Source organism: Trachemys scripta, chromosome 4, assembly GCF_013100865.1.
Source record: "Trachemys scripta elegans isolate TJP31775 chromosome 4, CAS_Tse_1.0, whole genome shotgun sequence".
Lineage (NCBI taxonomy): Eukaryota > Metazoa > Chordata > Testudines > Emydidae > Trachemys > Trachemys scripta.
The window spans coordinates 63,176,099-63,190,421 of NC_048301.1; the positions used below are offsets into that span (position 1 = coordinate 63,176,099).

Consider the following 14,323-nt stretch of genomic DNA (forward strand, 5'->3'; position numbering starts at 1 on the left):
ACAGTGCAACGCTCCGGAAATTGACCCTAGCCCCAGTACATGGACGCACAGCACCGAATTAATGTGCTTAGTGTGGCCGCATACATTCGACTTTATACAATCTGTTTCCAAAATTCGAATTATATAAATTCGGATTAATCCCGTAGTGTAGACATAACCTAAGGGAGGCAGAGTAAACATGGGTCAGAATGCGGTGTTGCAGTAATCCAACAGCATTACTTGGAATTCAAAGGAGGAAGGACGGAAACAAAACTCAGACTGCCTCCATGCTAGAAAGAGCAGGTCTAGATCATGAGTGATATCCAGATCAGTGGAAGCCTATGTATAAGAAACAATTTCATGGGTTATCAGCCAGATGAGCTAAAAATTGGCCGACAGTCCTGACAACTAATACTGAACATATTTAATTTCAAAATCTGTGAGACTGGCCAAACACTGAAACATGCAAAATGTCATTTTAGACATTCACTTTTCTAACTACATGATAAAGTGTAGCTATAAGCAGAAAAGTGAATCTGTAAAAATTATAGTTCCAGTGCATGCATTTACTCTCTCTCAATGATTTCCGAGTCAAATTTGCTCAATTTACAGGTAGGGTCAGTAAAGACATCTTTTAATTGTCAGCATCACAAGAATAGCCTGAGAGCTAAAAATAAAGGGTTCTTTTCCCTCTCAGTTACCTCCAGGATCAACAATACTGTATTTGAAGTCAATGGGATTACAAGATTGTAACTGAGAAAAAAAATTGGCTCTGGAATCAGAATGCAATTGACTGTTTTGTTGCTGAATGAGGCGGACTAGAACCTAGTTCATTTTCTCTTAGCTGCATGGCTTCTGAAGTAGTAATAGGAATAAATAATTTTTTTTTCCAGTGAATCCAACAGATGTGACTTGAACACATAGGAAGATCAGTTGAGTAAGAAAGTGGCATTTTTACATAGTTACTTTCCTGATTATACAATTGCACTATAATCACTATTGTAACTAACTCAGAGTGAGTTATTACTTTTATAAAATGTCAACAATAAACAGTTTAAAAAAATATTCTGGACTGACTTGTAACCAAATTCTCCATGGGTAAGCATGTTCTTCACTGATTAATAAAAAGATGCTCTGATAAGAAAAGGTAAAATTGTATAGCCTGTTTCAATTTGATACTAATACAGTAACAATACAATAACAGGTAAACAGACTGTGAGGGGATACAAGCATTGTTTTGTCTGAACAGGAGTTTTTGTTGTCACTTATTAACAGGTGCTTTTTCTCTCTCTGTAGATCTATAAAATAGATAAAATAATTATAAAATAATAAATATGGCCAACACCGGATTACAACTGACCAACACCCATTACAACTTTAAATATGAGACTTTGTCCTCATTATATTTAAAAACAAAACTTGATTACAAAAAAATGAAAAACACTTCAAGAAATAAGCTTATATAGTATGACTTCTCTGGTGTGGGTGGCTGAATACACTTGGACCTTGGTCTCATGACCCATACTGCCCAAAGGTATGCAATTATCCTGGCAGTTTTCACTGTCCCCACATCCTGTGATGTGTTACTACTAATCAGCTCTGGGTTTGTTGTTTTTTTCATGTGTGTGCATTTCCCACTTCTCTTTCTTACATAAAGGTTTCTCCTTCCACTTACCTACTCTGCCAATTTTCTATATACACATAGTCTCTCTCTTCTTCCCTCCCACAATCATAGCTGTTTCATCACCCTCAATCAATCAGTTCTTCACAAGAGATAGGAACCAAATTCAGAAGCCGTCCTGAGGATGTTCAATGACAAGAAAAAAAAAAAAAAAAAAAAAAAAAGCAACGCTATGGAAATAATGAGCCAGAAATCTAGAGTGCAAGTGCAGAAAATACATACCTGCTGTCAATTCTGACACTTCCTACAGTTTTCCACAGGATTATGACTATTATTATTTGAAAAGCAACACAAAAAGGCTACATAATTTTTTCCAAATAATTTCTGATCTTTCAACTTCGCTACATGGTCCGTACCATAAAACAGATGTGGAGACAAACAGAATGATTCTTTATTCCCAAAAGCATCTCGTGTCCAATGTTCTCAGAGCAGTGTTCAGAATCATCCAGAGGAAGGAAGAAACTGAGTTGTTTCAGAACTTATATTAAATCCCCCAGACCCAATGTTTTTCCACCTACTGTACTATTTCATATTTCTAGATCTGTTTTACCCCTTTTTTACTGACACTTTATTTGGTTCTGTAGTATTATACTGAAATTGTATTCTTTGAGGCAAATTTTGCTCATAGCCACAGGTGCAATATAACTGAAATCAGCATCAACAAAAGCAAAATTTGTCCCTTTGCCTGTTTGTATTTTTTCACATGGGCACACTATCTACATTAAATTAGAAAACAAATAAATATCAGTAAGTTTCATTTAAGGCTGCTATGATTACACAAACAATTCTGATACCAACCTTATCACTGATTTTATCCACACACAAAACTTTTAAATCACCAGCATTCAAACGACCTTTGCTCTACCCCTGGATTTCCTTTACTATTTTAGGGCCTGATTTAACATCTATTGGAGTTAATGTGAGTCTTTTCTTTCACTTTATTAGGAATTCGACCAGTCCCTTATGTACATTTTAAACATCATACATTTGGATAACTGAGTACGGCGCTTATTACTTGTTTTGGAGTATCAAGTTATGACATAAATAGCTCCTGTTTAAATGTACTAGACGTAGTTTTTCATCTTGCATAATAATGATGTTTACTCTATGTTCATACAGTAGCTTTTGTCTCTAATGATTTTAGTCTAATTAGGGGTACATTAAATTATTTTGCTTAGTAAAGAAAGAATGCTATCTGGATGTGCTTACATACTACAGTGATAGAGAAACCTAAAATGATACATCTGGTATTCATATGTTCTTGAGTTGTTAAAATATATTTTATTTTGTGGATTGCTTATGGTTTATGAATAAGGTTCAGTATTAAAGTTTTTAGGTACAATTCTGAGGGAAGTTATGAGATAAACAGATAAAGGTTAATTTCTACTTTTTAGTCATTCTGAATATTTTGTTACAGATGTAGAATCCAAGTTTTTTGAGTTGCAGTGATTAATATTAAATATTAAAATGCGGTCTCTTTAATAGTCTGTGGGAACACACTGGGTATTAAGATTTTTGTCATTTTTTAAACTTTAGCTTGCAATTTCCATATTTTTTAATATTTTGAGCTTTCTTAAGGATGTGTTTAATTGCCTCGTCTTGAATTGCATACACTGCAACCTTAACTATAATAAAGTTTTGTTATTGAATTTCTTATTTTTTAAAAATATTTTACAATGTTTTTGAATGTTATCAAAAGCTGGGTTAGAGACTAAGTGATTGATCCTATATGACCTACAAACACCGTTGATGCTATGTATCCTAAGCACCTTCTATACCCTATTAAACTATTTTAATCTTCAGGCTCTGTAGAATCCAAACTATAGTCACTTTACACCTTATATACCATTTTCATCTAGACTTTTAAAGGCCAAAAGCTGTGTAATCTAAATCTGGAGATGACAATCTCATTTGTCAACAAATATACAATGGTATCGCTGATGTAGAAACACAAATAACTTAAAAACGTAAATTTTATAATGATGACATCTGTGAAAAGAAATCACAGCACACATTACAGTGCATTATAAAGTACATTAGAATGAGTTTCCAAACTTTTTCAACCAACCAGCATTCATATATCATGGGGTTATTTTTTTCCATTGTGAAAGTCATTAATTTCTACTCTTTGCCATAAACCCAATTCGGATGCTACACTTCTGAAAACACATAATTCAGATCACTATCACCTTCACTTAAAAAGTTAGAAGGAGGGTTACAATAAGCTTTATACATGGAATACTGGCTGCAACCTTAACTATGAAAGTGCTGCTCACTATTCTTAAATATGCAAAGATGTCCTTATTTTCTCTGTCTTTATTGTTTCCCTCGCCCAGTTATCTTCCTGTGTTGTGGCTGTGTAATACCGCGACATTCCTTTGTTTCCCTCCCTATGAAGCAGACAAATCCTCAACTACAATCACAACACAGGATGTATGAAAGAGAAACTTTCCCAAGGAAGAGATTCAAATGAAGCCACTATGAATGAAAGTCATTGGATCTCCTCCACTCTTCCATTTTAGGATAGCATTTTACAATACATATGGGATACACTTTCTGTTTATTCCCAGATACCACTGTATGTGGATGAGATGCACTCATTCAGTGAACCTTGTTAAGGAGGAATGTAACAGTGGAGACTGAAGATACTGAAAGCCATAGTGCCTACCCTATAGAGTCCCAGAGTTACAGTTACTATATAAATGTGCCTTGAGACAACATATTTATAATATTCCATCTAGAAATAGAGACAGCATACAACAGGGCCTGTGGACAGTGATACTGACAACTACAGAACATGCCTAAGGTTTGCTGAATAGCACAACACAAGAAGGATTCAATAAACCTGCTTGTACTTCAAAAAACACCAATCTTGTATGAAAATAAGTTTGTTGATTTATTGCAAAATGTTACAATCTATTGGCCTAAAAATGACAGTTTACAGATGACCTAAGAGTGCTCTTTTTAAAATTAAAATAAAGCAGTTATCAGGACAGATTTCACTGCCTATTCTAACTAATGATTAAGCCAACAAAAAACTGCAATCTTTATGGATAAATACAATAAGACGCATACTCCTAAGCAAGGGGTCAAACTGTAGTTTCATGAGTTATGGAGGCACAAAAGCCAAATCCAAAGAATGTGAAGACTCACAAATAGGTGAGAAGACATGCAACCATCTTTATTAAAACCTTTTTACACTGGAGTGTGCAAGATTTAGGATTCTTGTACTAGAGAAACATATCCAGATATGGCTGCCAGATGGAATTTAATACCACTCAAAGATCTATCAGAGTATTTGAGTGATGAGAAATAGTTTAAAAGTAAGGGAACTGTAGAAGTTTACTGTAATATAATAATAAATCAGAACCCTTATTAGAGACCAACAAGAAAAACCTCTTATTTTAAGGCAGAGTTCTTTTTCATGGAAGGTTTATTCTCCAGATGAATTTGCTGAACTTCTTGCAGGCGGCATAAGTCACAATTCTAAAAGAGGTCACAATCCAAGCCAGCAGAAAGTTTACCCTTCTCCTCTCCCTCCTTTTGTTCTGGTTGTTGTGTACCTTGCCAATACCTTCTGTCCCAGAAGTAGCTGCATTTCAGTGGTGCAGTTATTTATGTATTGTATGAAAGGTGCCATATAAAAGTAAAATTCTCTGTCTCTCACATTAAATTCAGTTACTTCAGTTTATTGTTTTCTTATTCTCCTTACATGTACGTCAGTCATCATCACTCTATTCTGTTTCTCACTACCTTTGATTTTATTTCATTCTATATCTCAGCCACTATGTGCCCATTTTTCTATCTCCTGTTCTTCATCCAAACTTCTCCCTTGTTAGTTTATTCCTCACTGTCTTTTCCACCAGAGCTGTGATTCGTTTTAATATTTCAGCTGAAGTGGCTAGAAATTAATCTGATTCTGCTTTCTCTATTATTTCTGACAATAAGTAAGTTATTAAGCCCTTCAGCTACAGTGCCAGGATTGGCATTTCAGACCTCTAGGAGACATCTGATGAGATGAGTAATGTACAATGATAAGTGCACATTTTTGGTGGGTGTCAAAATATTAGATTTGACTATTTTTCAGAAAGTTAGGCCCTAAGTAAGGAGGGATGGCACAGTTGTGTGGGATGCGGAAGTGAAATTACAGCATCAAGCTGAATTTTATACCTTTAACCATGAATTCTCTTCCTTTTCCTGCTTTAAGTTGGATTCTTAATATTACTTAAAACGAGATTAATTCAACCACAAAAAAAGTTTATGTAGTAAAAATTTATCCAAAATGCTTATCAATAGTCCCATTCACATTAGTGGCAAAGAACTAGGGCCCTAGTCACAGACTTGATTCATCCTAGTCAAACTCTAATCTCTCTCAGCACTGCACAGAAGTTACTGTCTCCAGTTCTCCTCAGTTTACCTTCTTCCTTTAGATAATATCTAGGCTAGGGGCTCTCATACTTTTTCATAACTTGGACCAAATCTTAATAAAAAGGTATTTTAGTGGACATGTCATCTATCATTTACACTATATGTTTGTATGTCAACTAAAGCAAATGCTTACATGGAACAGTTCTATTAGGGAAGTGTGTATGCATTTCTAATTGTTTTGAATGTGATAAGCGTTTTGCCCTTTTGGAAAAATGCTAATCAAACCATTTACTTTTCATCTCATCTTCTCCTTCTCCCCACCCCTTCCCCCCTCTTCCCCATAATATTTCTCAACCCCTTTATTTCCCTCTCTCCTTGGTCCCCCGGGCATACTATCTAATGGAGTGGTTTTCTGCTCCCTTGGACATTCCATCAATGACTTCAGACCCTGAAGACTAGTTCTATTTCTGTCTCCCTAGGTATGTGTGTGACCCCCATGATTATCAATCAGTGTTACCTCCCCTTCTCTTAAGTAGCTATGAACCCTACTGGAGGTAAACTCTTCTTGCTTGTTTCCAACTGCTTTAACAGGAATCCAGGTCTCCTTTGAAATAAAAAGCCTACCAGCTGTAAAAGCAGCTAGAAATAAGGAGGAAGAGGGAGCACCATGTTACCTACCAGGTATTTGTGGAGCAGCCTCACTTTGACCCTGATTTAAAGGCCACTGAAATAAAAGGAAGACAATCACTAACTTCAGTGGTCTTTGGGATCAGACCCTTTGAAAGGCACTGTTTGATAATCCTTTTCAAATTTACATTAAGTTACCCAAATCACCTCCACTCTTACTTCCAGTTTAATTTCCACTTTCAATTTCATACTGTTTATTCATTGTCAAGGCAGACAAGTTTCCTCCACTCACCTCTGAAATGTCTCCCATTCCTGGTGCAGTTTAAATTTACCTGTACTTCTCTCTTTTTCCAGTTCAGGCCATAAACCTACCCCATTTACCATTTCAGCAAAAGTTTCTTCCTCTACATAGTCCAATTCAAAAACCTAGATTATAGCTATCTCCATTTCCCAGTGCACCTTCACTTTTCTCTCCAGAAATTCACATTGTTCACTACTATTTCAGTGAATGACAACTCCACTAGAATCAAGACAGTTTCAATCCTGCCTATACTCAGAGTTTAAGTAAGCAAACCATTACCTGTAAACTAGTACATTTGTATGAAGAAGGTCCATGCAAAATTGCAAACTGAGAACTGAAAATTAGCATTTTGCACAAACAATGTTACTATACATTGTCTACTATGGCTATAGTTAAAAAGCAACAGTTGAGCTGTAAATCAATGGTACATCTTTATGGGGTTCTCAACCAACTTTAAAACTGCAGTATTTTGTGTTGGTCACATTACTAATGTATGTTTCAAAATTCTTGTTCTCTTTAGCTTAGCAGCAGCTGCATATTTTAAGGTCTTCTCTGTACATTTAATCTTTCTGTAAATTACACAATTTGCATAGAATGGGTGCCTAAAAATAAATAACCATGTATAAAATATTTCTACTGTCTTTTATATTCCATGAGAATATAGGGATATTTGCATATGGGTAGAAGAGATTAAGTAGAACTATTTAATGGTGTCTCTGAATTTTCCTAAAGTAATAAAATTTCAGATTCCTGAATTATAAGTGATCAGGAGCATCAAGGGACATATATTTTTGCAGCCTCTCTTTCGGCAAAAAGGACTAACTTTTTAAAACTGTGGTATAAAGTAAGAGAGAAGTGAAGACAGGTTTATTAGGATTTATGAAACCAGAGTCCTTGTCTATCTGGGTTTTAACTTTGGAATTTATTTTGTAAAACAGAATATTGCCACCCACACTGAAAAGAAGTCTCTTCTAAGCAATATGCTGCTGTTAACCATAATATAGAAAAAATAAGGAGTAGAGAGATTAAGACAAATACTTTTAAATATGGGTACTTAAGGTTAGGTACTTAAAGAAATGTGACCTGATATTCAGAGATACTCTACACCTACAGATGCCATTGGTTTAATTTAGGTGCCTAAATATGGATTTCAATGCCTAATTTAAGGCACCCAAGTTTGAGAATACTGGCCTGTGTGACCCAGATGACACAGTAAGTGTAAGAGGCAAGAACTGAAATCACAAGTCCTGAGTCCCTATACCCTGGTTTAACCACTAAACCACACTGTCACTCTAAGGAAGGAAGGGGAGAAATAAAGTCAGAGGGAGCATTATTTGGTGATGGAGACATCTGAGGGGGAAGGAAAACTATTGGGAACTGTGCAGGTGAGGGATGTATGAGACAGAAAAGAGAAACATGCCAACTGGAGAAGGAGCAGAGGAATCTGTTGAGCAATCTGTCCAGCAGAAGAGAGGCAGATGACAAGCAATTACAGAACTATTTCAGAAGTGTGAAGTAGCAGTGGAGTTAGAGAAGCCGGCAAGGAACTGTAACTGGTGCAAAAGATATCAGGGGTTGCAGAAACATAAATATTACAGTGTCGGTGCACTAGAAGTTCCTACGATCACTAAACAAATTACAGCCAGTCAAACAGGGAAGCCAAAAAGTTGTTTCAGGGGCAGAAAGCAGCAGAGGCAATTCAGAAGGAAGAAACTAATTATTGGACGGAGGGAGCAAGGAACTTTGTTTTTTTTGGTACAATACTAGCTTCTGCCTTTTAGACTTTCTCTACAGGACATAACATACTATTGTATAGTATTTTACACATTTGTTATACTTTCTGTTTATTTACTCATAACAACATATATGTGTGTATATTTCATTGGTTAAAAGGTTCTTTTTAATGTATATTTTTTAATTAAGCCCAGTTCTGAGGGTTGTTCACTGCTGAACCAATAGCAAACCTTTCACAGACTTTAGGCACAAATTTAGCAGATCCTGGGAAATCCCTGGTGCAGAGTCAAGTCCCATATCCCATAACCTAAAACATTCCAGAATCTGCTTACACTTTAGCCACTGCCTTTTCATTTACTGCTTTATTCTCATATAGCTCTGAATAGAGAGTAAAGATATTATTACAACTATGAGTTTTCTTACCAGAGTGAGGGCTCCTTCTGCTTGGGCCTCCATTGGACTTGAAGGTGTGGCTGCAAGAAGCTGGCCAGCAACTCCAGCCATAAATTCTAATTTATCTGAAAATTGTTCAGAAGCAGCAGTAGCATGATCAACAGGTAGATCTAACCCCACACCTAAGGCTTCATTCTTGGCATGGACGTTGTTTTCTGCCCAAGTACTCAGTCTTAGTTGTTCTTCTTGGGGGGATTCCTCTAGGACTTGTAGCACCTCAGGCTCCTCATCTGAGGGACTTCCAGTTGTTTTATGTACTAAAGCCCCATTGGTCCTGAAATCCTGTTCCTTATCCACTATCACCCATTCCTTGGAATCAACCTCCTGCCGGCAGGAGCTTAAGTTGACAGCCACAAAGTCATTACTAACAATGCCATCAACTTGTTCTGGAGAACTGGCTGAAGCAGGCTTAGAAGCATCAGGAAGATATTCTTCATCATAATGCCAGACACGGTCAGCGCGGGCAGCCACAGCAGGAACAGATATTTTCTGAGGAACAGGAGGCGCAGCAACAGCAGTTTCTTTCCCAGCATTTGAATCTTTCTGCATCTTCTGCAAGCTTAGGAGAGAAAGACGTTACATATGAATTAATTAAGAATGAACTACACTATCTGAATTCTGCCATAAGAGCCAAGCTGAATTCACTTCAGAGTCTACTATAGTGCTTCCTACCACTTTTTAGAACTAGCCTTCAACAGCTGAAACCTTCAAAACATGGGAGGGAAAACAAACCAAAAATAACCCACAGAGTTAACTTTGCAAGCGTGTGCAGCATCAGCCAAGTGGTATGACTATGGTGAGTAAGCTGGGAAATGCTGGACAATACAGAGTTCCCTGTCCCAAGACAGAGAAAGCTGGGGACATACAGGGAGAAAGAAAGGAATTATTTATTTATTTTTTATTAATTTCTACCTCCCAGTTACCAAAAGATAACTCTGGCATCTGGTGACAATGGAAGAAAGTTCTTAGGGATTCATATGTAAATTTTATGTATGTATTTAAACTGGGAAAATAAGAGAGAGCAGAGCATAGACATTGGTCAGGGTGGTATCAGATGGCCAGTGCAGTGCCAGTCATATTGTGTCTTACAGATCCAAAGATGAGCATAAGAAACAATTTTCAAGTAGCAGTTATGGAGATGCCTGCAACCAAATGTTTTGCATGTGAAAACGTAACTCCTGCCAAATAAGAGCTCTACAGCACTCTTACTGAAAAAAAGGGGAAGGAGGCAGAAAGTTGATAAAAGTCAGAGGAAAACTGGAAAGAAAAAAAAGAAACCAGCTCCTCACCTCAGCACGAATTAATGCCAAAACATTTCAGCTCGATTCAGTACTTCCCTTTTGGTATCGAATGAAAAAAGGAAATTGGGAAACCGAGGGTGACATAAAAATAACCATGTACCACATCAACTTTTTTTGTTTCATAACTTTGTTATTATTATGTAATAAGCCAGCCTAAATATATCCTTTCTATCTACCTGCAAGGATTTTCTAACTGCTGCAGTTTTGCTTTGTGAGAAACATGGACATTCATCCCATCTCTCTGCAGTACGGCATGTTCTCTTGTTTTGTCTGAAGAACACTAATGAGTTTTTATTACTCAGGAATGTAAATCTCTCCCTTTGTTGTCCACTGTGAGTGAGGGGGGGGTGTTAAGGAAATGATGAAATTTTAGTTCTATTACTGGTGCGAGATAGTTGCCTTTCTTTGTCCTTAATTAAGTATGATGTACAACTCTATGTCTCAGTTTTAGTTTATACATGACTCATTCTTTGAACCTCTCTTGTTTATCCAAAATACTACTAAATTCCTTTTCCTCTCTGTCTACTCTGATCATGTCTTCCTCTAACTCATATAAGCTCTGCATCAAATTCAAATTCCCTGTTCTCATGTTCAAGGCTCTGCACAGCTCTACCAACGCCTAGATCTCATCTCTCTTCTATTGCTTCCCAACTTAGCTTTATGATCTGCCAACACCCCTTTTCTCTAGCCTTCCTGTGCATTATCCTTCCATAATACTCCCTTCAGCTGGACTAAATTCCCTGATCCTGTACACTCACAACCTCCTTCTCCACCTTCAAATTCTTTCTCAAAACCCACCTCTCCTAACAAGCTTTCCAGCACTGCTGCATTCCTGACAACTTTAGAAATATAAAATAAAAGTGAAACTAATGACACATGCACTACAGAAACAAGTAAACTCATTATTTTATTTCACATAAATCCTGCTCTTCATACACATTACACTTTACCAGAGGTAATTTATGCCTATATCTAATTTAGTGCTTGATTCTGTAATGCTTATCCAAGCTAAATTGCACTGACTCCCACGAGAAGTCCCACTGAAGCCAACAGGACTATTCATGAAGTGCTAATCAACAGAAGTGTGATAGAAATGGGCCCTTAAACTAAGAATTCGTTGAGGTAAGGACTTTGTCTTTATTTGTCTATAAAACACCGTGAACATCTTTGGCTTAGTGTAAATAGTAATAAAAATTCAATAAAAATGTAACTTAAAAATGCAAAATGGGATAGAAGCCAGGGACATTCCTCAGAGCAAATACTATGAATCCAGTAGACATTACTAGCCATTACTTGTCTCAATACAGTCTAAGCCAACAAGCCCCTAAAAGATCCAAGCATAAATGCGAGATAGAAATTTTCTCTTTACCAGGTCTCAAGAAATTTATCAGTGTCTGGCTTTGACTCTAAGGTCAGGCGTTTCTCCAGTTCGAAGCTGTGGATTGAACGTAACTTTCTCATCAGTGGGACATCCCTGTCTGGCTGGGTGGTCTCTGAGCGGACTCGAACTGGAGAACCAAGGCTTGGTGCATTAAGCATTCCGTTCACTGGTCCATGGCTGTTTTCCTCCTCTGTAGAAGCCTGTGCAAATAAAGAACAACAGAAATAAACATGTAATTTTTAGGAGTGCTGAAATAGAGGAAGACACAACAGTGTATGCAGTGCACATAACCCAATGCTTCTATCCTATAACAAACCAATTCATACTGAGGATGCTCCTTCAGCAGAAGTTCATGCCATATTTCATGTAGTTTATATGTGATCATCAGCTACCAGTTTCCTAAGGCATAAGTCTAAATTAGGGATTAATTGCCAGCAACGCTGTGGTTTTCATTAAGTCTCAGGATGGAAGGAGTCAATGGAAGAAAACAATACATTACATTTCCCAGATTTTAGATGTATATTGATCCCCACTCCCATTTCTGGAATTCTCATCAATAGCAGGCCAAATCCAGAAGCCTAGGAGGTTCTTCATACTGCTTTACAGTCATAGCCTCTTTTTATTTTATTGATGAAAGGTTAATCTTCATGTTAACTCATCCTTATGCATATCTGAGGCATGCAATACTATTGTACTCAAAGTCTACAAGGTAGTTTTTTGATATGGAGCAATGTTTATTAGAAATTAAAATCAGATGTCCAACTGCATCGCACTTTGTAGATCAACTGGGTATGATTCAGTGTTGAATTCAGTGTTTCCCAGATGTAACTCCCACGGTTATCAATGAAACTTGTATCTGCTTATATCTGAGCTGAGTTTGGCCTCAAAAGAGAAAAAGTCCACCTGTCTTCTGCCATTTCCCCTTAAAAAACTAATATACATTAGCCAGGTACAAAAATAAGTATCACAGCAGTCTGGCCTCCCCCCAACACATTTTACATATACCTGGAAAAATAATACACAGCCCAGTCACTAGATAGTATTTCGGCTTAAAAAACACTTCAGTAACACCTTCTATCAGCTACTGATGACATTTTCACATCAGAGGAGCACTGGCTACAATTGTCTGAATATGAATTTTAGTGATTATGAGAGAGAGAGAGCGAATAATAGAAGTAATGATAGTGAGAGACCGGGATCACTGTCAAGAGCCAGCTATAATCCAGACAAGCACTGAGCAAGTTTCCCTTCCATGAATTAGTCAATGTATCTCAATTTTGACCCTTAGTACTTTTACTTTTCCAGTAATGGGATTCTACTCAACACAAACTGAGTGATATGTTACATTATGAAGACAAGCATGCAATATTGACTAAATGGAGAATACCAATCATATTTATTTTGTTGTCTGGAGAGTTAGTTCTGATCTATTTTCACCTCTTCACCCTTAATTACTACCATGGAAAGTGCAAGAAAACACTTCTGACCTTATTCAGTGACTAGGAAACAAAACCATCTTTGAACCCAATATGAATCATGGCCTTCAGAAGTGAAAAGAGCACTGACCCATTGAATTATGCAGCCCTCTGCTTTGGAAAACTATTCTCTCTGGTCAAAATGCAGAATATTTAAAGTGCCAAATGAGCATTTGCTCTCCTATTACTCATCATGCCACATTATCATGTTCCTGATGATGCCAAGAAATTGCTGAAAGAGGTTTTTCCCACTGCAGTTCTATAAATACCTTACAGATCCCCAGCTTTATTTTGTTTCTGTTGGCATCCATCTCCTCCCAGACATCTTTTTCCTGAGGACGTTGATGCCCAGGGGACCCAGGCAGTTTCTCTGGTGAGACTCCAACAGGAATACCATTCTCCCCATCACTGAGCTGCTCATCTGGAAACACCTCATCCGTGTTCTCTCGCAGCAAATCTCCTGGGATAGGTGTGGCATTGGCTATTCTACAAAGGAAGAAGTGAAAAATAATGCAGTGGAAATGATTCTGGTATTCCCACTCGCTCAAGGCACATACTTCAGTATCAAAACTTCCAGTCAACATAAAATTTGAAAAATTAAATTACATCATACCATAAAACTGTATATATGTAATTCAGTTATGAGAATGAAGGAAACCTTTTAAAAGCTATTTTTCTACTGACTTTGTAGTTACTTTCTAAAGCTGAAAATCACATTCTTCCTGATTCCTTATGTCAAAGAGACCATCTGGTGAACATATATGTTATATTTTATATTATATCCTATTATATTATGTTGCGTTCATATAAGTACAATACTTTTCATCTTTGAATCTCAAAGAGATTTTCAAGTGCTCCTCATTAGTGACGATTTAAAGCCCACAGAAGGCAACGGAAGTCTCTCATTGAGTTCAATGGGCTAGGGATCAGGCCGTAGGTTCTTAACATAGGCTTTAGCAAAAGGTTGACTGGAGAATGGGAATCTAATAAAGGGATTTCTTAACCCAGACAGGTATTAACATT

General features: G+C 37.0%; 1 protein-coding gene across 4 annotated transcripts in view; it reads right to left on the minus strand.

The window, feature by feature from the left end:
• Positions 1–14,323, minus strand: part of TTBK2 (tau tubulin kinase 2) — a 219,450-nt gene that overhangs the window by 35,787 nt on the left and 169,340 nt on the right. For all 4 annotated transcript variants that reach the window (XM_034769194.1, XM_034769196.1, XM_034769195.1 and 1 more), the window contains 3 exons: positions 13,570–13,786; positions 11,814–12,025; positions 9,114–9,702 (listed from right to left, as the gene is read on the minus strand). In XM_034769194.1, coding sequence (XP_034625085.1) covers positions 9,114–9,702; positions 11,814–12,025; positions 13,570–13,786 — 1,018 coding nt within the window. The remainder of the gene's footprint in view (positions 1–9,113; positions 9,703–11,813; positions 12,026–13,569; positions 13,787–14,323) is intronic.